The following is a 21,939-nucleotide window of genomic DNA, read 5'->3' as shown; positions in this document are numbered from 1 at the left end:
AAAAATATTTATCATGTCACTTGCTTGGAAAAAACACTTTTGTCAGCTATACCAGCAAGCAAAAGTCCATCAAAGCGAAAGTAACTTTATTTCAATTCAATTCAATTCAATGTATTTATTTGCAATTGTATAGGTACATTAGCTGGTATACAATAAATGTTGAAGTAGGTACATTATACAATTCGCCATATACTGGCATGCAAATTTCTTAAAACACTATCTAAAAATCACTAGTCAAAATAAATACAATATTAAATTCGTTTTTTACAATATCATAAGCGCACTATATTTATTTATATATCTTCAAATGTCTTATTCTCTAAATAAATTGTCAATAAATTACGTCAAAGTTTATTAAAAAAAAAGTGTGTCAGCTCCGTCGCACGAATGGAGTTTACTCTTTTCAATAGCAACGCCTGAAAAGTGAAAGGTGCGCAACCGAGGTGCAGCGCTGCGTGCGCGCCCGCCAACAGCGTGCACGTGCGTGCGGACGCGCTAGGCATGTGCACGCTATGGCGGCTACGTACGGTGAAAGGTGCGCAGAATAGGTTGCGCACAAAAAACGTACCGAGGGGTATAAATGAAAAATCGATTGTTAAGGAGTAAACTCCAATAAGTTATGAAATGACATGCGTTACGTTTTTTGTGCGCAACCTATTTTGCGCACCTTTCACCGTGCGCTGTGCCGCCAACAACTTGCACATCGCACCCATGTGCACGCTGTAGGCGGGTGCGCACGCCGCGGCCTGCTGCACCTCGGTTGCGCACCTTTCACTTATAAGGCGCGAGTATTGAGACGTGCTTCAAGCTAACTTTTTGTTTTTTTAACATACACACTTTTTTTTGTTGGTAAACAGTGCACATCGAGTAGGGCTTTAGTAATACTTATGTTAAAGAAGACTAAATGTATAGAATTGTAAAATAACTAATAGACTTTATAATATACTTCACATTATATATTTTACTCTTACAATGATATAATCATTAAAATAAATTAGAAAGTTGCGCACTAAAAACGTGACACTTTTTCGTTAGTTCAGTTGGTTTTACCCCTCGGATTTTTCTCATACCGGGCGCCTTATATATAAAAAATCGATTCTTAAGGAGTAAACTCCAATAAACTCCAATAAACTCCAAAAATGTCAATTAAATAATCTTTAATAGAATAATAACATTTCTTGAGCAAAAATTCTTTGATCTTATTCTTAAATCCGGCAGCACTCAAGTTTCTGTCGGCTAACTCTGGAGGCAGTTTATTGTACAATTTAGGCGCCATGTGAAATATTCTATTATTATATAAAGATGTTTTATGCCATGTGTAACAGATTTTATTTTTTCTGCGTTTACTATCTGAATATTCAAACAATTGACTATTAGTTTTCATAAACACTAGTACCTCATAAATATACAGGCATGGGCAGGTCATAATTTTAAATTTTTCAAAATATGGTTTACACGAAACTGTAGGACTTAAATGCCATATTGATCTAATACACTTCTTTTGTGCCTTGAAAACTTTATCACGGTCAAATGAATTTCCCCAGAATATGATACCGTAGCGTATATTTGAATCTCTTCCCATCTACTGAAAGCCGTTTTTAACCGACTTCATAAAGGAGGAGGTTCTCAATTCGGTCGGTATTTTTTTTTTTTTTTTTTTTTTTTTTTTTTTTATGTATGTACACCGATTACTCAAAGACGCCTGGACCAATTTCAAAAATTCTTTTTTTGTTTGAAACGGTATAGTCCCCATTTGGTCCCATTGCCATCATGTCAAGATCTGATGATGGAATCCTGGAGAAATTGAGGGGAACTTTCGAAAATTATATGGGTGTCTAGTATGTTCGTAAACTTTTCCATTTAGTACTTTTAAGCACTACAATTTCATAAAGGTTTGGAATCGATCTGATGATGGAGCCATAAAACAGACGAGGGAACTCCTCGGCGATTTACAGCAGTTACCTTGTGTTTGGGCTTGATTAATTTGTATTAATGAGAACTTTCCACATAGATAGGCTGTGACTGTCATTTAAGGGTTTGGTGATGAAGACCAAGGAGAATTTAGGGAACTCCTTAACAGTTTACAGTAACTACCTTGTGTTTGGCCTTGATTAATTCGTATTGCTGAGAACTTTCTACCTAGATGAGTTGTGTCTGTTATTAGGGGTCTGATGATGAAGACCAAGGTCAATTAAGGGAATCCCTTACGGTTTACGGTAGTTACCTTGTGTTTGGGCTTGATTAATTTGTATTAATGAGAACTTTCCACATAGATAGGCTGTGACTGTCATTTAAGGGTTTGATGATGAAGACCAAGGACAATTAAGGGAACTCCTTAACAGTTTACAGTAACTACCTTGTGTTTGGCCTTGATTAATTTGTATTGTTGAGAATTTTGTACCAAGATGGGTTGTGACTGTCTTTAGAGGTCTGATGTATTCTTTTGAGATGAAATTTTACACTAAAAATGGAAAAATAATGAAAATTTTAATAAAAAAAAATACAACCGACTTCAAAACCTAAAAACGTACCCACTAAACTAAAAAGCGAAAAATAACATCATAATATGTTCTACCTGCTGATCAGTATGAAGGCGGTGCTTAGCCGGTGTTGTCTTAATTTAAGCCATTTCTGACAAGACCACATGAAACAACACGGTCTGAAAAATCTAAATCTATAAGATATTCTCACATGGCTTGAATTAATACATCACCGGCTTAGCACCGCCTTCATACTGATCAGCAGGTAGAACATATTATGATGTTATTTTTCGCTTTTTAGTTTAGTGGGTACGTTTTTAGGTTTTGAAGTCGGTTGTATTTTTTTTTATTAAAATTTTCATTATTTTTCCATTTTTAGTGTAAAATTTCAAATATAATATTTATATTCAAATATAATATTGCGATTTGCGAGTCAAATTTATAGTTGTGTGTAGTGTATGGACACAGAATATATTTAATGGTGTTAAATGTTTTCGATGTGTGAGTTTACCTCGTCCCCCTCAAAAAATGACAGACTTTTTTGTTGGTGAATTTGGGTGCGAACCGCGTCCAGTTATTAATGGTCTAAGATAGCTCCTAATGGCTCGTACTTCTAAAATCTCAGTACAAATAAACACTGAATTTTGAATTTTATTTCATAATTATGTTTTAAACGATTCTACCAATTTTAACTTCATAGGAATTAAGTAGCCTTACATAATATATTTTAGGTATTAAATTGATCGGGCTAATGAAAAGAAAAGTAATAATTTTATTTAATAAATAAAAATTATTATCCAACAATACAACTTTTATATAATTAGCACCATCTATTTACTAACTGTTAAACGTCTTCAGTAAGTTCGTCACCTTTGTTATCCAAATTATTTCGACATAGTTCACACGTATAAAAACAGATGGCGCTTGTCAACTTAGCTTAAATATTACTTGGACTAAAAATATTACATTCAATTATACCAAAACTATTACAAAAGTTTGTGAACTAAGTAAAATTAGTAATAACATATTTTTAAGGCCCGCTTTAGGCACGAAACCACACATGAGAATCACTTTATAGAAAATATAATATTAATTAAATTAAAATGCGCCATCTATTATATTATGCGTGAACTATGTTAACGTGTTGATGTTGAGTTCACGTAGCAAGAAGTTCACTAATTGCTCAATAGATAGCGCTGCTTTTTAAAACTCCGCTCATTATAATATTCGCCCATCCGTCCGCCTGTGACCTGGTGGGAGTTTTCAATGTTTTCATACTGTGACGATCGCGTAAACGTAAATGCAAATTTCTAAGGAATTTAAATAGTTGTGCAGTAGTGCCACTAGATGGCGCTGTTTCAATTTCCAAGTCACCGTATCAATCTTAGCAAAGTTATGGGAATAAAAATAATACGAATTAATACATAGATTAAGTCACAGGCATATTTATTTTAAGCGAGCATTTTTGTTTATTTTGTGAAAAATCTTTACCCTTCATTTGGGCCCCTCAAATAATGTTGATACAAGGCAAAGCTGTGTGTAAGGCAATGTATTAAGTAAGTGGAGTGATTAATTAAAATTATTTCACCATCATAAGCAATATTCGGCTCACTGTTGAGCACGAATCTGCTTTTAGAATGAGAGGGGTTAGGCCAAGAACCCACCACGCTGGCCCAATGTAGATTGACAAACTATAAACACGTAGGTATGCAGTTTTCCTCACGATGTTTTCCCTTCAGCTTTTGAGACACGTGAAATTGAATTTCATGAAATGCACTTGTCAGAAAAGTTTGAGATGCATGCCCTGGACCGGATTCGAACCTACTCCCTCCGAATCGAAGAAAGAGGTAATTTCCACTGGGTTAGAATTTATTGTTTTTTTAAAGCCGCGGGGTATGACTAGTGATACACAAATAGGAAGTAAAAAAACTAAATTTTCGAGCTTTTGAAATGTTTTTAAGTAGGTAAGCAAAAATAAAAAAAAAGTGAATCTTTCTGTTGGATAGCTTACTAAAAATAGTAAATTTATTTTATTCTCTAATTTATTTATTACTCCTTTTTTTAAATAAAACTAAAATACAATAAATACAATAGGTTATTAAAAATTTATAAAAAAGCTATTTATTTTAAACGCATATATTTATTATACGCAGAAATTTAAGTAAAACCGTGGGGAACGATACTAGTACAAAGAGTAAAAAAAAAAAGAAAAAAATTATGATTCCGGCCAGGATCGAACTGGCGGCCTTCTGCGTGTAAAGCAGATGTGATAACCACTACACCACGGAACCGACTGAATGCAGCGACGAAAATGTTAAACGAGTTATTGTATGTTCTAATGAAATTCGTAATTGGTGATTGGTGGCACAAAATGGATTTAAAGTGAGTTATGCTGAATTCGCTGTTACTAAAGCGTCATGGGTACCGATTAGATTTGGTGAAGATCCGTAATAAGTTGAACATTCACCTTTGGGCACAACGTATGTAATCAATATGTACATATATATACAAGATACAATGTTCTGCGGTTGGTCTTCCTAAATAAATAAATAAATTATACTTAAAAATAGCAAATGTAAACTGATGATAAGCATCATGATGGTTTTTGACGGCCTCCGTGGCGCAGTGGTATGCGCGGTGGATTTACAAGACGGAGGTCCTGGGTTCGATCCCCGGCTGGGCAGATTGAGATTTTCTTAATTTGTCCAGGTCTGGCTGGTGGGAGGCTTCGGCCGTGGCTAGTTACCATCCTACCGGCTAAGACGTACCGCCAAAGCGATTTAGCGTTCCGGTACGATGCCGATGGATTTTCATCCTCCTCCTTACAAGTTAGCCCGCTTCCATCTTAGACTGCATCATCACTTACCATCAGGTGTGATTGTAGTCAAGGGCTGACTTGTAAAGAATAAAAAAAAAATTAATATAAATTTAAATATTTAATAATGACAATGGAAAAATGACAAATGGATTCAAAAAAAAATTTTTTTCACTACTCTTGCCAAGAGTAGTGAAAAAAATTTTTTTTTGAATCCAGTACCGAAGACACACGACAACTCCCGAACAAATCCGAGCGCGTGTGACGTCATAATGTTAGTTTTCACTCATTGCAGTTGATAGAAAAATAATAAACACAGTGTTTTGATCTATTTAATTTTGTTGTCATTATTAACAGGGTTCCCAACTTAGGGGTTTTCCCCCCAGATTTAGGGGGCAAATAAGTGAAATGGGATTTTTTTAGGGGTCTGAAATTTTTAGGGGTATTTTCAGGGATTTTTTGACTCTTTAATATTTTTAAATTGATGATAATTTTAATATTTCTTTCTTGGCCTAGCGACTTATAACGACATATAATTATTTACGTTATTCTACAACCACTCTGAGGCAACTGGCGGCAATTTTCATCGAATAATAAAAATTGTTAAATTTATTCATTGTCAACATGTATGATTTCAAAAAATATGAATCTTCAGATAAAGACGTAATGTTTTTCTGTATTAAATATAGACTTTTGAAACATATTACAGCATATCATTTATAAATAATTATGAATTTATATTTTTTAGGGGGAGAACTCAATAATTAAGGCGATTTTAGGGGTTTTTGACACAAACTTTAGGGATAAATATTTTGGAGAGTTGGTAACACTGACTCTTGCTCAAAAACACTGTCATATTACCACTCCACAGCGGGGCTAAACAAGCATTTTAGGCTCTAGGGGCTAAAGTAATTTTGTTTTTTTAATTCTTGTCTGTTACGAGTACTAGCCAAACACTAGCCTACCATAAAACGGAGGAGGTTTTATTCGAAAATAGAATCATTATAGGTAGGGCCCTGATTGATTTGAAAAATAAATAAAAAACTTTAAATTGGAATGAAATGCAGCGTTCTTGTCTGTGGAATGCGTTTATTTTTTTATTTAATTTTTATTGAGTTGCGAATAGAGCGAGATTTGAAGACATGGGACATCCTGTACGGTGTAATTAATACCTTTGCCTTATTCTGATGTGAAAGAAAAATAAAATTAAAAAGCGAGAAATTAAAAAACAATTGGCGTGAATAATACACACTTGATTTTTTTAAGAAATTCATTGTAAATTTGTGACCGTAACTTGCATATTGTTCAACATTAATTGTAATTGTTGTCTTCATCTAGTGAGAATGGTGATCCTAATTTGGAGATGGATGAAATTTTCAATCTGTTACCATCAAAGTCGAGACGCATTTACTTAAATACCTACCTAGGTAAGGTGGAGAAAACAACAACGAATGGATTCACTTACGAAAGGAGTTTTTTAAACTATTATCTCCCACATTTACCTTACATACCTACTCATTATTCATCTTCACAGTAGTCGGAAATTATGTTACCTTTATATTACCTGTTATGTTATTAATTATGTTACCTGTATAAAATTGTAGACTTTGTACATTTAGTTTTCAATTAAAATAAATCATTGAATATTGTACTAAACTATTTTATTTTCTCGCAATCGTAGTGAAAAGCAGAGTGTAAAAACCTAAAAATACCTCGTATATAATGGGTCTTTTTAGCCCCTTGTATAACAATCTACTATTTATTTTGAAATAACTTTTGAATTATTGCGAAAAAAAGAAAAAAAAAATAGTTTTGTCATAAAACTAATATATAATCTTTCCATTTATCACAAAAAAATTTTTTTTTCAAAAACCCAATTTAAACAAACTGTCATCATCCCTATTGTAAGATTTATATAGGAAATAAAATGCTTTTTAATTATTATTATTTATTAGTATCGCGTCACGATTCGCCGGGCCAAACGATTCCCTCGATCCAGTCCAAGTAGCTGGAGACCCTCGTGTACACCACGGGCAGGTTCTGGTCCTTGCACCACGTCTCCGATGCCTTCACCCCCAGCACGTGGAACATGCACTTGTCAGAGCGCGACACCAACTGCAGCGGTGAACCGCGATTGCTCTGCGAACAACAATGTCGTCACCATCATAAAGTAAGGCAGCCAACTTTCTGCAATTTAAATGCGGGACTTAAGTTCCATCATCATCATTATCAACCCATATTCGGCTCACTGCTGAGCTCGAGTCTCCTCTCAGAATGAGAGGGGTTAGGATAGTCCACCACGTTGGCCCAATGCGGATTGGCAGACTTCACACACGCAGAGAATTGAGAAAATTCTCTGGTTTCCTCACGATGTTTTCCTTCACCGTTTGAGACACGTGATATTTAATTTCTTAAAATGCACACAACTGGAAAGTTGGAGGTGCATGCCCCGGACCGGATTCGAACCCACACCCTCCGGAATCGGAGGCAGGGGTCATCCACTGGGCTATCACGACTCTTCTTACCGTGAATACTTAATTTATAAGTTAAACTAATGAGTGATATATATAAGAGTGGAAATTTAACTCTGATTCAATTAAAACGAGTAATTGACAGCGCATTGGACTTTTTACCGGCATAGTCTAGAGAAAAATACCTGAAAAGGTACTTAAAATACAAGGTACATCTTGTATTTTTTACACGAGAGCAAAGTATTTGTCTCTTGTGCCTTTGAATCCCTCATTACGCTCAGGATTCTAACCTAGAATCGCTCGCTACGCTCGTGATTCAATTATAGAATCCTTCAATCTCGGCACTCGGACAAATTCAACCTTTGCTCACTTGTTGAACAAATGTTGAGTTTCTTGCCGGTATCTTCTCAACAGAACCTGCCTTCCGAACCGGTGGTAGAATCTTTACAAATAGTCAACTGACGTGTCAAAAGTGCTTGTAAACTGAGCCTACTTGAAATAAATGATTTTTGATTTGATTTGATTTGAAAATAACTATTAATAGATTTTGAAATTTTATAATCTCATTTATTTTGCAAATATCCAGACAATCTTTGCTTTTTATGTATAAATTAGTTAACATTGACCTTATTTACCCGAATTTACTATAAAAATCCATATATTCAAACTTAGTCATCATCCCCATTAAGAAAATTCTCTGAAAGCAGGTTTCCTCAGGTTTGTCTTTCACGTTTGAGACACGTGATGTTTAATTTCTTAAAAAAAATAAATAACGGAGACACTTTCAAATAAAAATGGAGGGTAGAAACGGATGGATGAAATCTGGCAAAGACAGGGAGTTGTGGAAGAAGGTGGAGGAGGCCTTTACCCTTTCAGGGGTCCATATTTAATAAGAACTTACAAACTAATATTACTAACATAATTTAAGAAAACTTGCTAACAAACTACTAACAACTTTTGAAATGTAATTTAGGAATGTAAATGTAAATATGGGATAAACGGCTTATTTATTATTTATTTATTTATTCCAAATAAAAATGAGGCAACATCTTATAATTCGATGAAGCCAGGTGCAAACTCGAAAAAGATGACGTCATGCTTCGTTCCCTCGCTGTAGGGTTGCCAACTTTTATTACAAGAAATAAAGTATATCTCGCTCTTTCTTTTGAAAAATGCAACCATTCCATCAGTATTTTCTGACGTCGTCACGTTCAACTATCGTCAGTAAACCGACTTGACAGACAACCGATTTTTTTGTTAACCCCTTATTGCATGAATTATGAAGGAGATGAAAAAAAAATGACTTTTTGATGAAAATATATTTTATGTACCTTAAACAGTAATATATATTTAATAGAAGCCGTGATAGCCCAGTGAATATGACCTCTGCCTCCGATTACGGAGGGTGTGGGTTCCAATCCGGTCCAGGGCATGCACCTCCAACTTTTCAGTTGTGTGCATTTTAAGAAATTAAATATCACGTGTCTCAAACGGTGAAGGAAAACATCGTGAGGAAACCTGCATACCAGAGAATTATCTTAATTATCTGCGTGTGTGAAGTCTGCCAATCCGCATTGGGCCAGCGTGGTGGACTATTGGCCTAACCCCTCTCATTCTGAGAGGAGACTCGAGCTCAGCAGTGAGCCGAATATGGGTTGATGACGAAACAGTAATACTTAAGTCATAATTAGAAAATATACGCAGCCATATATTCTTCGTATGCATTTAGTCCAAAATGAATTTAGGTTTAACGTTTGCTTGGTATTTAGATTTGGAGTCTCAACAATGATCGTCATCACTCAAAAAGGCATTACCAGGGATAAAGTTCTTATGCTTAGATGATCCATAAAAGCAAGAAGAATTTATACGTATCTGTAAAGAAAGTAAAGCTAGCTTGAATGCATACGAAGCCATATTTGACCAATAAAAAAGCGTGCTCTAAAAACTAAGGAAAACGAGAAAAAATGAGGAAAGAACATTCATTTCTTATCCATAATTATTAAACCAGCTCCTCTGAAAAATTTCAGATTTTTAACTAACCGTTTTAATGTATTTTTTAATTATAAAATTCACAATTCTTGACGCCACTTGAAATTTCGACCAAACAGTACAAATACTAAAGTAAATTGACAACTAACTTTTGACGTAGACTAACAAAAATACATACCATTTCACGAAGAATGGGGATGATGACTAGGTTTGAATATATTGATTTTTATGATACATTCGGGTAAATAAGGTCAATGTTAACTAATTTATACATAAAAAGCAAAGATTGTCTGGATATTTGCAAAATAAATAAGATTATAAAATTTCAAAATCTATTAAATTTTTTTCATCGTAATTAGATGAAAATTCATACAGTTTTAGCTTCCTTACATTAAATGTGTCATTTTTCAATAAATGAACTATAAACATAAACGCACAAATAACAAATATATTAGTAATTTTGTTTGAAGGCCCATACAAACCTAACGATCAGCGAGCCAACGACGTCACTAAATCGTGCCATTTTGTATGGAGCGTTTTCCAGGGATCCGCGGCAGCGCCGCAAATCTGACCCTTTAAATCCCTGTAGCTCCGAAAGTAATGATCGCAGATACCCTGTTACTTTTACAAAATTGCTTTGCTATTAGTATACTCTTAATTTATATACAATTTAAAAAACTGTCATCATCCCTATTGAATAATTAGGATGAGAAGGTAGATTAATAAAAATCTGTTTCTAATATACAGAAAAAAAAAATCCTAAAGTATCGATACGCAACGTAGAGGTTTTAGAGTTACACCCCCCCACCCAAACAGTGATACAGTAACCAAGTATCTATAAGAAGAAGAAGAAGAAGAAGAAGAAAGGTTACCTGGCACGTGGACTGTCTCTCTCCCGGTTCCCCAGCGCAAACCAGCTCATCTAACCGCATATCACCACGGGATACCTTCAGAGTCTCGCTGCAGTCCAAAACACTCAGTGAAGTCTTCTTCAATATGCTCCAACTTGTAGTATCTGTTGATGGAGAAAAGCTTTTAACTGGTGAGAGGCTAACACCCTACCGACAAAGACCGCCAAGCGGTTTAGCATTCCGGTACGTGTAGAAACCGAATATAGGTGTGGATTTTCATCCTTCTCTTAACAAGTCAGCCCGCTCCCATCTTAGATTGCATCATAACATACCATCAGGTGAGATTGTCAAGGGCTAACTTGTAAATAATAAAAAATAACATATAAAGAAACAATTTTTTAACCGACTCCAAAAAAAAGGGGGGGGGGGGTTCATTTCGACGCGTGTTTTTGTCTTCCTTACCTTGAACAAAAATTACCTGTGAAATGAACCAACATGAATAGAAGGCGGTTACTATATCAGAAAATAACTCTGAGCACTATGCCGTCATTTCTGAGCGGTACAGGTGAGTACGCGAGTGAATGGAATTTCTCAGGTACAAATGATGAATTACGACGAATTAATGTACGGGTTTTTTTTTTATTCTTTACAAGTTAGCCCTTGACTACAATCTTATCTGATGGTAAGTGATGATGCAGTCTAAGATGGAAGCGGGCTAACTTGTTAGGAGGAGGATGAAAATCCACACCCCTCTCGGTTTCTACACGGCATCGTACCGGAGCGCTAAATCGCTTGACGGTACGTCTTTGCCGGTAGGGTGGTAACTAGAAACGGCCGAAGCCTCCCACCAGCCGGAGCTAGACAAATTAAGAAAATCTCAGTCCGCCTAGCCGGGGATCGAACCCAGGACCTCCGTCTTGTAAATCCACCGCGCATACCACTGCGCCTCGTTTAAAAGCGACCAACACGGCTATAACAGGTTATGGACCAGTTTACTATGACTCACTGGGTTCTAGAACCTTCCAACCCGTGGTAAAAGCCTTGTATCCCGGTAAGTCAGGCTTGCTCCATAGACACGCCGGGCGGATGATATCACTGAAGTCCACGTCTTCGTTCAACCTGAGCAGTGCTATATTGTGGCGTGCGAAGGGTGACTTGTATCCAGGGTGCTTGTAGATGTCTTCAATTAACACCTGGTCAGAAATTACATACAATAAACAAATAAGAAGTTCAAAAAAATTTTAATGGGGATGATGACTAAAAAAAAGAGAATCTCTCACGTATGTAGAGCCAGCGAGCGCGCCGGGGACGACACTCAGGGTAGCCAACCGCACCATCTGCGGGCTGGCGTTCCTCAACGTCAGGTTGCTATGCGTGCAGTGCGCTGCTGTCAGCACGAAGCGTGAGCTGATGAGAGTCCCTCCGCAGAGAAACAGCACCTGTCTGTTCACAGCTCTCCACCCCACGGCGACCTATTGAGCAAAAAACATAGATTAAAATATAAATATGTCATCGCCGCGTTGGCTGCTTTAAATTTACATGTTTTTAATAGTGTAGGAAATAGTAGTCTGTGACGGATATGACGTCGCTCTCGTGTTAGAGATATATTGTATCATCTATGGTCCACATCTCTTGTTGGGCCTATAAGGACTTGTATCCAAGGCCGTAAAATAAATTAAAAAAAAAAAAAAACATCTCTTGTTGTGTAATGGGGATGATGACTAGGTTTGAATATATTGATTTTTATGATACATTCGGGTGAATAGGGTCAATGTTAACTAATCTATACTTATAATAAATCTGTAGAGAGGTCAATTCTGTATATGAAATATATTTCCAAAATAGCTATCAGGGGGTGATTAGTGATCGATACTGACGCCAAAAATGCAATCAATAAGATTTTTGTCTGTCTGTCTGTCTGTCTGTCTGTCTGTCTGTCTGTCTGTCTGTCTGTCTGTCTGTCTGTCTGTCTGTCTGTCTGTATGTTCTTTATAGAAACAAAAACTACTGGACAGATTTTAACGAAACTTGGTACAATTATTCTACATACTCCTGGGCAGGTTATAGTATACTTTTCATCCCGCTACGATCAATAGGAGCAGAGCAGTGAAGAGAAATGTAGAGAAAACGGGAGAAGTTACTACATTTTTTAAGCTTCCGTCGCGTGTACATCCTTAATGGTTAAGGCTACATAGAAATCATGTATGACGGAAATGTTCTCCTTAAAAATATAAAAAAAAACACAACAGCATATATATGTTTATCTTTTATGGTTGACTCACAATAACACGTGTAACTTCCGATAGCTTAGCAGTTCGATGCTTTCTAATTATATTTGTCTACTCTTATGTTTATAGGGGGTTTCTAGGGTAGGGGTAGGGTAGGGGTAGGGTAGTGGAAGGGTAGGGATAGGGTAGGGTAGGGGTAGGGTAGAGGTAGTTGAAAGTTTACATCGACTTTCACGCGGACGAAGTCGCGGGCGTCCGCTAGTTTATACATATAAAGCAAAGATTGTCTGGATATTTGCAAAATAAATGAGATTATAAAATTTCAAAATCTATTAAAAATATTATATCGTAATTAGATGAAAATTCATACAGTTTTAGCTTCCTTACATTAAATATGACATTTTTTAATAAATGAACTATAAGCATAAACGCACAAATAACAAAGATATTAGTAATTTTGTTTGAACGCGCATACAAATCTAACGATCGTTAAATTGCCTATGACGTCATTAATTCGTACCATTTTGTATGGGGCGTTTTTCAGGGATCCGCGCCAGCGCCGCAAATCTGACCCTTTAAATCCCTGTAGCTCCGAAAGCAATGATTGCAGATACCCTGTTACTTTACAAAATTATAATTAAAATTACTATTAAAAACTCAACATGAAGTTAATATTTCTAATATAAACTAGTTTATTTTAATTTAAAGTATTAGTGTGTGTATTTGTCTACAATCTCACCTCATGGTAAGTGATGTTGCAATCTAAGATGGAAGCGGGCTTAGAAGTAGGGTGAAATCCACACTCCTTTCGGTTTCTACACGATACTTACCGGAACGCTAAATCGCTTGGCGTTACATCTTTCTCGGTCTAGTGGTAACTAGCCACGACCAAAGCCTCCAAAAACTTGAGGGTATGTCACTTACCATGTGCGGAAATTCCCCCGGCTTGGAGTGTACTCCTCCTGGAGGGAGATTGTAGTATTCGCACTTTGACGCCGAGATGGTCTGTGACTTGCTCATGCTGTATTCATCGCACTCTGGATGCAGACAAGTACATTTTGTTACTAGCGCACAGTTACTGACAAATGGCGGTATATCCATTCACAATGGTTAGATTTTTAAATGTAGGTAGGTGTTATGACGTAGGCATCCGCTAAAAAAGGATCAATTCTACCCCCAAGCGGATAAAATAAGGGATGAAAGTTTGTATGAAACTTTGTCAATTTTGCGCCGATTTAGCTGAAATTTGGAATGAAAATAGATTTTACTCTGGATTAACACATAGGTTACTTTTCATCCCAGAAAAATCCATAGTTCCAGCGAGAATCATGAAAAACTGAATTCTACGCGGACGAAGTCGCGGGCGTCCACTGGTTTGATATAAATTTCAGCTAGATACCTGGTACGCGTTTCTGAGAAAAAGGGCCTTGACAGACAGGCACAACAAAGTGATCCTATAAGAGTTATAAGGGTTTTTTCGTTAGAGGTGCGGTACCCTAAAAAAAATTCAAATGAACACTTTTTTTTTCTAGGATTATAAAGACAGAGGACATTAATTACAATGCTGACAGTAGAAACAATAATATTATCTAAGATTTACTCACTTTTCTCGCTTACTCTTTTGGTCCTCAAAACAGGGTTAGGGTTCTTAGGGGTCGTTGCAACTGGCCGGGTCTCAGTCAGGGTTGCAAGTTGCACTGACTCAACATGTTTTTTCTTACTGCTGAAAGCGAAAAATTCATTTTATTAATTTATTTTATTTTATTTTATTAGAAATGCCTACAATGACAGCAGAAAACATTAGACATAAATGAGTTACAAAATTCTTAGAGTAAAGGGCCCTACTCACACATCTGCCGCAGGGGCAATCTAGGGTGCACGGCGGTTGTGGCGATATCGGGAGTATCTCTACACACTTGCCTGCCGTGCAGTGTTCCAGAATAAGCCGAGCTGAGCACACGTATTGAGAATGGCACCCATATTATCGACCACTCAAAACATTGGAGTAGCCTTGGCGCTTTCTGTGGTGCTACCTCAAAAAAAAGGAAAAGGAGATACTGGGTGAAGAAATGGCTACAGAAAAGAAGCGAGTAGGGTAGAAGTAGGGCCTTTAAAGCAGCATTCTTTTAAAGGCCCTACTCACACATCTACCCCAGGGGCAATCTAGGGTGTAGGAGTGGGGATGACCCTTAATTGCATCCTTAATTGTGATGTGTGTAGGCATGCCGGGGCAATTTGGGAGGATGGCCCTGCGGCAGGGCGGCAGGGGCGCGAGACTATCCTTGATCCCTAAGTCGTCCCTGCCGTCGGTGCGTGTGTAGCGCGATTGGGGCAATTTCTCAGCCAGTTTGCCAGCAGCTGTCACACGGAGTGCACGTACAAACAGCGTAGAATCAAATGTGTACTTTTATAATATTCATGTGGCTTAACTCGCTTCTTTTCTGTAGCCATTTCTTCACCCAGTATCTCCTTTTCCTTTTTTTTGAGGTAGCACCACAGAAAGCGCCAAGGCTACTCCAATGTTTTGAGTGGTCGATAATATGGGTGCCATTCTCAATACGTGTGCTCAGCTCGGCTTATTCTGGAACACTGCACGGCAGGCAAGTGTGTAGAGATACTCCCGATATCGCCACAACCGCCGTGCACCCTAGATTGCCCCTGCGGCAGATGTGTGAGTAGGGCCCTTTACAGGCATTCACAGCACTGTAGAGTCCGGTTAAAAACTTAAACTTAAACTATACTTACTTAAATCTAAGAGAATTTATAATAATAATTAAAATTAACATAATTAAAATGTCAAATCAAGAAAGTTTACAAAATCTATCAATTACTAATAATATAATAAGTTTTGTGAGTTTAAAGTCGGTTCAATTTTTATTAATTTCATGTTATGCCTACTTAATTCCACTTTTTTTTTATTCTCTACAAGTTAGCCCTTGACTACAATTCCACCTGATGGTAAGTGATGATGCAATCTAAGATGTAAGCGGGCTAACTTGTTAAGTAGGATTAAATCCACTTAAGTGGAGTCGGCAAAATACGATAATCCATATTCTATTCTATATTCGTTGCTATCATTCTCCAACATAACTCTGCATCTACTTCTTTTTCACACACTTCTTTGGCCTTCTCCTCTTGTGTCCTACCACTTGCAATCTACCAAATCCAACAGGTCCCCGCTCAAGTAAACATTTACTTAGTCGAGGTTACTACACTATTGATGAGTTCCTTAACGATAAAGGTGCTTGGAGGCCATTGGATCAGCTTCCACCTTCACACAGGAAATAAAACTATAAGAAATTGTAATTTAATTGTTATCAATTGTAAATTATAATGCTGTATGACTTTTTCAAAATAGCAACTGTTGAGTTTCTTGCCGGTTTCTTCTCAGCAGAACCTGCCTTCCGAACCGGTGGTAGAATCTTTACAAATACTCAACTGACGTGTCAAAAGTGCTTGTAAACTGGGCCTATTTGAAATAAATGATTTTTGATTGATTTTGATTTGATTGGCTGATGACTTACTTGATCGCAGTGAGGTCAGTGCAGCAGACGAGGAATGGGAACCGCTGCTCCGAACATAACGTTGGAGGGATGCCGTTCCTCCTGGAAATAATAGCTTTTATTATGGCCTAGCTTGCAATAACCAGACATAGGTATAAACCTCGGCAAGGAAGTTGAACCGAAAATACAGTTGTCTAAACAGATACAGATCGAATTAATAGGGATGATGTCAAGTTTTTTTAAATTGTACAAAAATGAAGAGTATGCTAATAGTAAAGTAATTTTGTAAAAGTGACAGGGTATCTGCGATCATTACTTTCGGAGCTACAGGGATTTAAAGGGTCAATTTTGCGGCTCTGCCATAGATCGCTAAAAACGCTCCATAGTAAATGGCTCGAAGTATAGCCCAGTGGATGTGACCTCTGCCTCCGATTCCGGAGGGTGTGGGTTCGAATCCGGTCCGAGGCATGCGCCTCCAACTTTTCAGTTGTGTGTATTTTAAGAAATTAAATATTACGTGTCTCAAACGGTGAAGGAAAACATCGTGAGGAAACCTGCATACCAGAGAATTTTCTTAATTCTCTGCGTGTGTGAAGTCTGCCAATCCGCATTGGGCCAGCGTGGTGGACTATTAGCCTAACCCCTCTCATTCTGAGAGGAGACTCGAGCTCAGCAGTGAGCCGAATATGGGTTGATGATGACGACTGAAGCAAAAAAAATATTTTTTTCGATTTTTTGGCTGTCTGTATATTTACCGGGCATCACGCTGAAACTACTGAATGAATTCAAATGAAACTTGGCAGGATTTGAGACCATAATACGGAGATGGTTATAGTATACTTTTTATTTTGAAAATAAATAAAGAAGGGCGAGATATAGGGGTTGGAAGTTTGTTTGAAAAGTCCTTCGTTTTTACGAGTAGAGTTAGTTAAAAATTTGTTCATAAATTATAAAAAAAATACGAAATAAATGTGATTCGAGAATTTTTTAACTTAGTATGCAACAAGCGCATGCTGTGACTTAAAAAATATTATACTGTTTTTTTCTTGTTTAGTTCCATAATATAATATATATAATAATTTTTGACGGCCTCCGTGGCGCAGTGGTATGCGCGGTGGATTTACAAAACTGAGGTCCTGGGTTCGATCCCCGGCTGGGCAGATTGAGATTTTCTTAATTGATCCAGGTCTGGCTGGTTCGGCTGGCTTCGGCCGTGGCTAGTTACCACCCTACCGACAAAGACGTACCGCCAAGCAATCCAGCGTTCCGGTACGATGTTGTGTAGAAACCAAAAAGGGGTGTGGATTTTCATCCTCCTCCCAACAAGTTAGCCCGCTTTCATCTTAGACTACATCATCACTTACCATCAGTCAAGGGCTAACTTGTAAATACCATCAGTCAAGGGCTAACTTGTAAATACCATCAATCAAGGGCTAACTTGTAAATAATAAAAAAAAAATAATAATAATGCCTTCGTGATCATTTTGGAAGTACAAAAATACAACACAAATAATGAGGAAGTTGTTACTTTTCATAGTTAGCGACCAAGTCGCTAACTATGGGCCTCATAAGAAGGCTCAGAGTCACACAGCGGGCGATGGAACGAGCTATGTTAGGAGTATCTCTGCGCGATCGAATCAGAAATGAGGAGATCCGCAGAAGAACCAAAGTCACCGACATAGCTCAACGAGTTGCGAAGCTGAAGTGGCAATGGGCGGGGCACATAGTGCGAAGAGCCGATGGACGTTGGGGTCCCAAAGTGCTGGAATGGCGACCCCGCACTAGTAAGCGCAGTGTTGGCCGACCCCCCACCAGGTGGACTGACGACATCAAGCGAGTCGCAGGGATTCACTGGATGCAGGTGGCTCAGTATCGTGATGTTTGGAAGTGCCTACAAAAGGCCTATGTCCTGCAGTGGACTCAATCGGCTGATATGATGATGATGATGATGTTACTTTTCATTCGTAAGTATTAGTGAAACCAATGACAATTCCGCGACGCATCGGGGCCCATCTAACGATCTACGATCGATGATATAAGTATAGACTAGCACACGGACTAGCACACGCCACGCGATTTCAACACGTAATTCCCGTTTCCATATGGATACGGGAATAAAATACCCTATGATACTCACAAGTAACAGGACTATAATACATAGCAGTAGCGAAGGCTGAAATTTTGTAATAGGTAACCCGATGTGTTTTTAGCCATGCGCGCAGACGTTAGTTGTAAAGATTGTAGAAATACTGTGGTAATATTATATACCTATTTTGAGCGTATAAAATAAATTACAATAAAAATTCGACGGCCGCGTGGCGCAGTGGGTAGTGACCCTGCTTTCTGCATCCACGGTCGTGGGTTCGATTTCCACAACTGGAAAATATTTGTGTGATGAGCATGGGTGTTTTCCAGTGTCTGTGTGTATTTATACATTATATAAGTATTTATATGTAGTATATAATTGTATATGAATATTATAATATCAACCATCTTGGTACCCATAACACAAGCTACTCTGTATGCTTAATTTGGGGCTAGATAGTCATGTGTATTGTTTAAGTATATTTATTTATTACTAGCGGACGCCCGCGACTTCATCCGCGTGAAACTCGATGTAAACTTTCACCCCTACCCTGCCCTACCCCTACCCTACCTTACCCCTACCCTACCATACCCTACCCCTACCCTTCTCTACCCTACCCCACCCTTACTCCGTTTTCTAATTTTTATTAATATGAACTTTATACAATAACAATAAAGCTCAAATTGACAACGTTTTAGCCAGAAAAACATTTGTATGGGAAAAAGAAAAGGGCTATTTTTATGGTTTTTCCGGCAAATATTCGAATTTTTCTCGCCATAAGAACTTCATCGAATATTTAAAAAAAAGAATTAGCCAAATTGGTCCAGGCGTTGTTGAGTTATGCGCTTACCAACACATTTTGCGATTCATTTTTATATTATAGATTAAAAAAATAATCAATATGTACCAATATTAGGGATTTTTAAAAGGTAAGCCGCTAGGAATCGTGTTGTTTAGACTCCTCGCTACTGCCACATAGGTACTTTACCTCTATAAAATATTAACAGGTATACATTATTGTTCAATTACTAATGTTATCGCCGCGTTGCAACGACTTGCGGTACGGACGGCTTCAGTGTGCTCGTGGCGTTCGAGCCGTCCACATCTCTTGTTGTGTAATTCTTTATGGGTTACTTGGGATAGGCGGGGAGAGAGACTTGAGTGGAAAAGGGGAGTGTTTGATATCAGTCAAAGGATCCTGTAACCCTACACACATCGTTCACAAGTGCGTGACTCCACTCAAGGTCATTCTCTGCCATTCTAGGGTCTGATTTTGGTTACAGTTTGATTTGTTAATTAAGTTGTCCTGACAAATGTTGCGAATCATAACCTTTGTTCGACATTAGTTTTCTTATATTTGTTATCATGTCTGAGTCTGCTAAAACTACACATACTGGTAATCATTCAAGGCAGCCACACACTTGGAGCCCAGTGTACACACACCCGCTGAGTCTGTGTGTCTGATCACGCAGTCCTCGCCCTCTGTAACACACACAACACTTGTTAGACTGACACTTGGAGCCCAGTGTACACACACCCGCTGAGTCTGTTTGTCTGATCACGCAGCCCTCGCCCTCTGTAACACACACAACACTTGTTAGACTGACATTGGAAGTGTACACACACCCGCTGCTTGTGTGTGTCTGTAGTGATCAACCTCTGTAATACAGCAAATCACACAACTCATATGAAATACTAGCTGACACCGCGCGGTTTTATCCGCGTGGTTCGCGTTCCCGTAAGAATATGGCAATGATATATAGCCTATAGCCTTCCTCGATAAATGGGCTATCTAACACTGAAAGAATTTCGCAAATCGAACCAGTAGTTCCTGAGATTAGCGCGTTCAATCAAACAAACTCTTCAGCTTTATAATATTAAGATACAAGATGATTTGTTGTTTTGAGCACATATGAATATGAGTGTTGACTACATAAGTAGTCAGTCATGTAATACATTTAATTTCCAAGCTATTTGGTCGTTTATATAGTCACTAGCGGACGCCCGCGTGGAGTTTAATTTCTCACAAATCCCGCGGAAATCATGGATTTTTTCAGGATGTATAGTAGCCTATGTGTTAATCCAGAGTAAAATCTATTTCCATTTAAAATTTCAGCCAAATCGCTTCAGTATCCGCAGCGTGTAAAGGAGGAACAGACATACGTAATTGACGAAAAAATGTTGTTGTGGGATATTCATAAGAGATAGATATATACCACCGCGGAGTTTTCTATAGACCTTTACAATGTGTACCATACTTAGTACATTATTTTTTAGCCTGCGCTTGCAATTTAAGCGGAAAAAATGTAATTATTTACGACACCACATTAGAAACCTCAAAAATAACAGTATTTCTCCACTATTTAATGGATGTTATCTATACTTATAATAAATCTGTAGAGAGGTCAATTCTGTACATGAAATGTATTTCCAAAATAACTATCAAGGGGTGATTAGTGATCGATACTGATGCCAAAAATGCAATCAGTAAAATTTTTGTCTGTCGATGTAGAAACAAAAACTACTCGACGGATTTTAACGAAACTTGGTACAATTATTGTTAATACTCCTGGGCAGGTTATAGTATACTTTTCATCACGCTACGATCAATAGGAGCAGAGCAGTGAAGGGAAATGTCGGGAAAACGGGAGAAGTTACTCCATTTTTACAGAGATACTACTGTAAGGGCCGGATCAAAGAGGCATAAGGGCGTCCCTAGTCACACTATTACACTAATATTATAAAGTTTGTGTGTAAGTGTGAAAACGTGTAAGTGTGTAAGTATGTTTGTCCCTCTTTCACGCTGCAGCTACTGAAGCGATTTGGGTGAAATTTGGTATAGAAATAGACTTTATTCTGGATAAACACATAGGCTACTTTTCATCCCGGAAAAATCCATGGTTCCCGCGGGATTTGTGAGAAACTAAACTCCACGTGGGCGCCCGCTAGTGACTTGAAAATGAAATGTATTACATGACTACGTAAGTAGTCTTTTCATCCCGGAAAAATCCATTATTCCCGCGGGATTTCTGAAAAACGGAATTCCACGCGAACGAAGTAGCGGGCGTCCGCTAGTTATACATATAAACCTTCCTCTTCAATCACTCATCTATTCCATTGCGTAGTTTCAAAGATTTAAGCATACATAGGGTCGGTTATAGGGACAGGGAAAGCGACTTTTTTTTTTATATTAATAGTGACTTACCGTTTTTGGAATTTCCATGTTGAACTGCTACAAGGAAAACGATGTTCAGAGCAAACCACTTCATTCTACTAACTCTAATAAATAAAATTAATGTACAAATAGACCACTTTTCACTGTTTCCATTCTTCTCTGTTATTTTCTTTAAGATTATTTACACTATTTGCACAAAGTATACACGATTTTTGTTACTTTTTACATATTATTTTTAATAATCGATTCACTTGCACAGTTAATAGTTTTATTCACACATCATTTGTGTGTTTAAAACTTTGGAGCGAGTTTAATGACGTGCGTACCGTTCGATCAAACCG

At 37.6% G+C, this 21,939-nt stretch overlaps 1 protein-coding gene and 1 non-coding gene across 4 annotated transcripts; both read right to left on the bottom strand.

Moving 5' to 3' along the window:
• Positions 1-4,698: 4,698 nt before the first annotated feature.
• Trnav-uac (transfer RNA valine (anticodon UAC)) lies at positions 4,699-4,771 on the bottom strand. The gene has a single exon. It is a non-coding gene; the product is annotated as a tRNA-Val (tRNA).
• Positions 4,772-7,226: 2,455 nt separating this feature from the next.
• LOC112056587 (serine protease snake) lies at positions 7,227-21,939 on the bottom strand. 3 transcript variants are annotated; one of them, XM_052890450.1, is made up of 9 exons: positions 21,629-21,939; positions 19,818-19,905; positions 16,359-16,439; positions 14,439-14,557; positions 13,759-13,871; positions 11,887-12,078; positions 11,613-11,799; positions 10,703-10,770; positions 7,227-7,434 (listed from the first exon to the last, which is right to left on the bottom strand). In XM_052890450.1, the coding sequence occupies exons 1-9, from the start codon at positions 21,690-21,692 to the stop codon at positions 7,258-7,260; spliced, it is 1,089 nt and encodes a 362-aa protein (XP_052746410.1). In that variant the 5' UTR covers positions 21,693-21,939; the 3' UTR covers positions 7,227-7,257. The 3 variants fall into 3 exon arrangements, with proteins under 3 accessions (XP_052746410.1, XP_052746408.1, XP_052746407.1); XM_052890448.1 differs by having other exon boundaries at positions 10,628-10,770; positions 14,439-14,554; positions 21,629-21,936; XM_052890447.1 differs by having other exon boundaries at positions 10,628-10,770; positions 21,629-21,935.

This window comes from Bicyclus anynana, chromosome 27, assembly GCF_947172395.1.
Source record: "Bicyclus anynana chromosome 27, ilBicAnyn1.1, whole genome shotgun sequence".
NCBI classification, from domain to species: domain Eukaryota; kingdom Metazoa; phylum Arthropoda; class Insecta; order Lepidoptera; family Nymphalidae; genus Bicyclus; species Bicyclus anynana.
The sequence above is the reverse complement of the archived record's forward strand: the minus strand, read 5'-3'. Positions and strand labels throughout refer to the sequence as shown.

Bases quoted from the DNA above. Each gene is read 5' to 3' on its own strand.
- LOC112056587 (XM_052890447.1), bottom strand. From the start codon at position 21,692: ATGAAGTGGTTTGCTCTGAACATCGTTTTCCTTGTAGCAGTTCAACAT. The intron at 16,440-19,817 runs GTATGTGTAGTT...TATTATTTCCAG, and splicing joins GCTGCCTTGAATGATTACCA to GAGGAACGGCATCCCTCCAA. The intron at 13,872-14,438 runs GTGAGTAAATCT...GTCTGCATCCAG, and splicing joins CAAAAGAGTAAGCGAGAAAA to AGTGCGATGAATACAGCATG.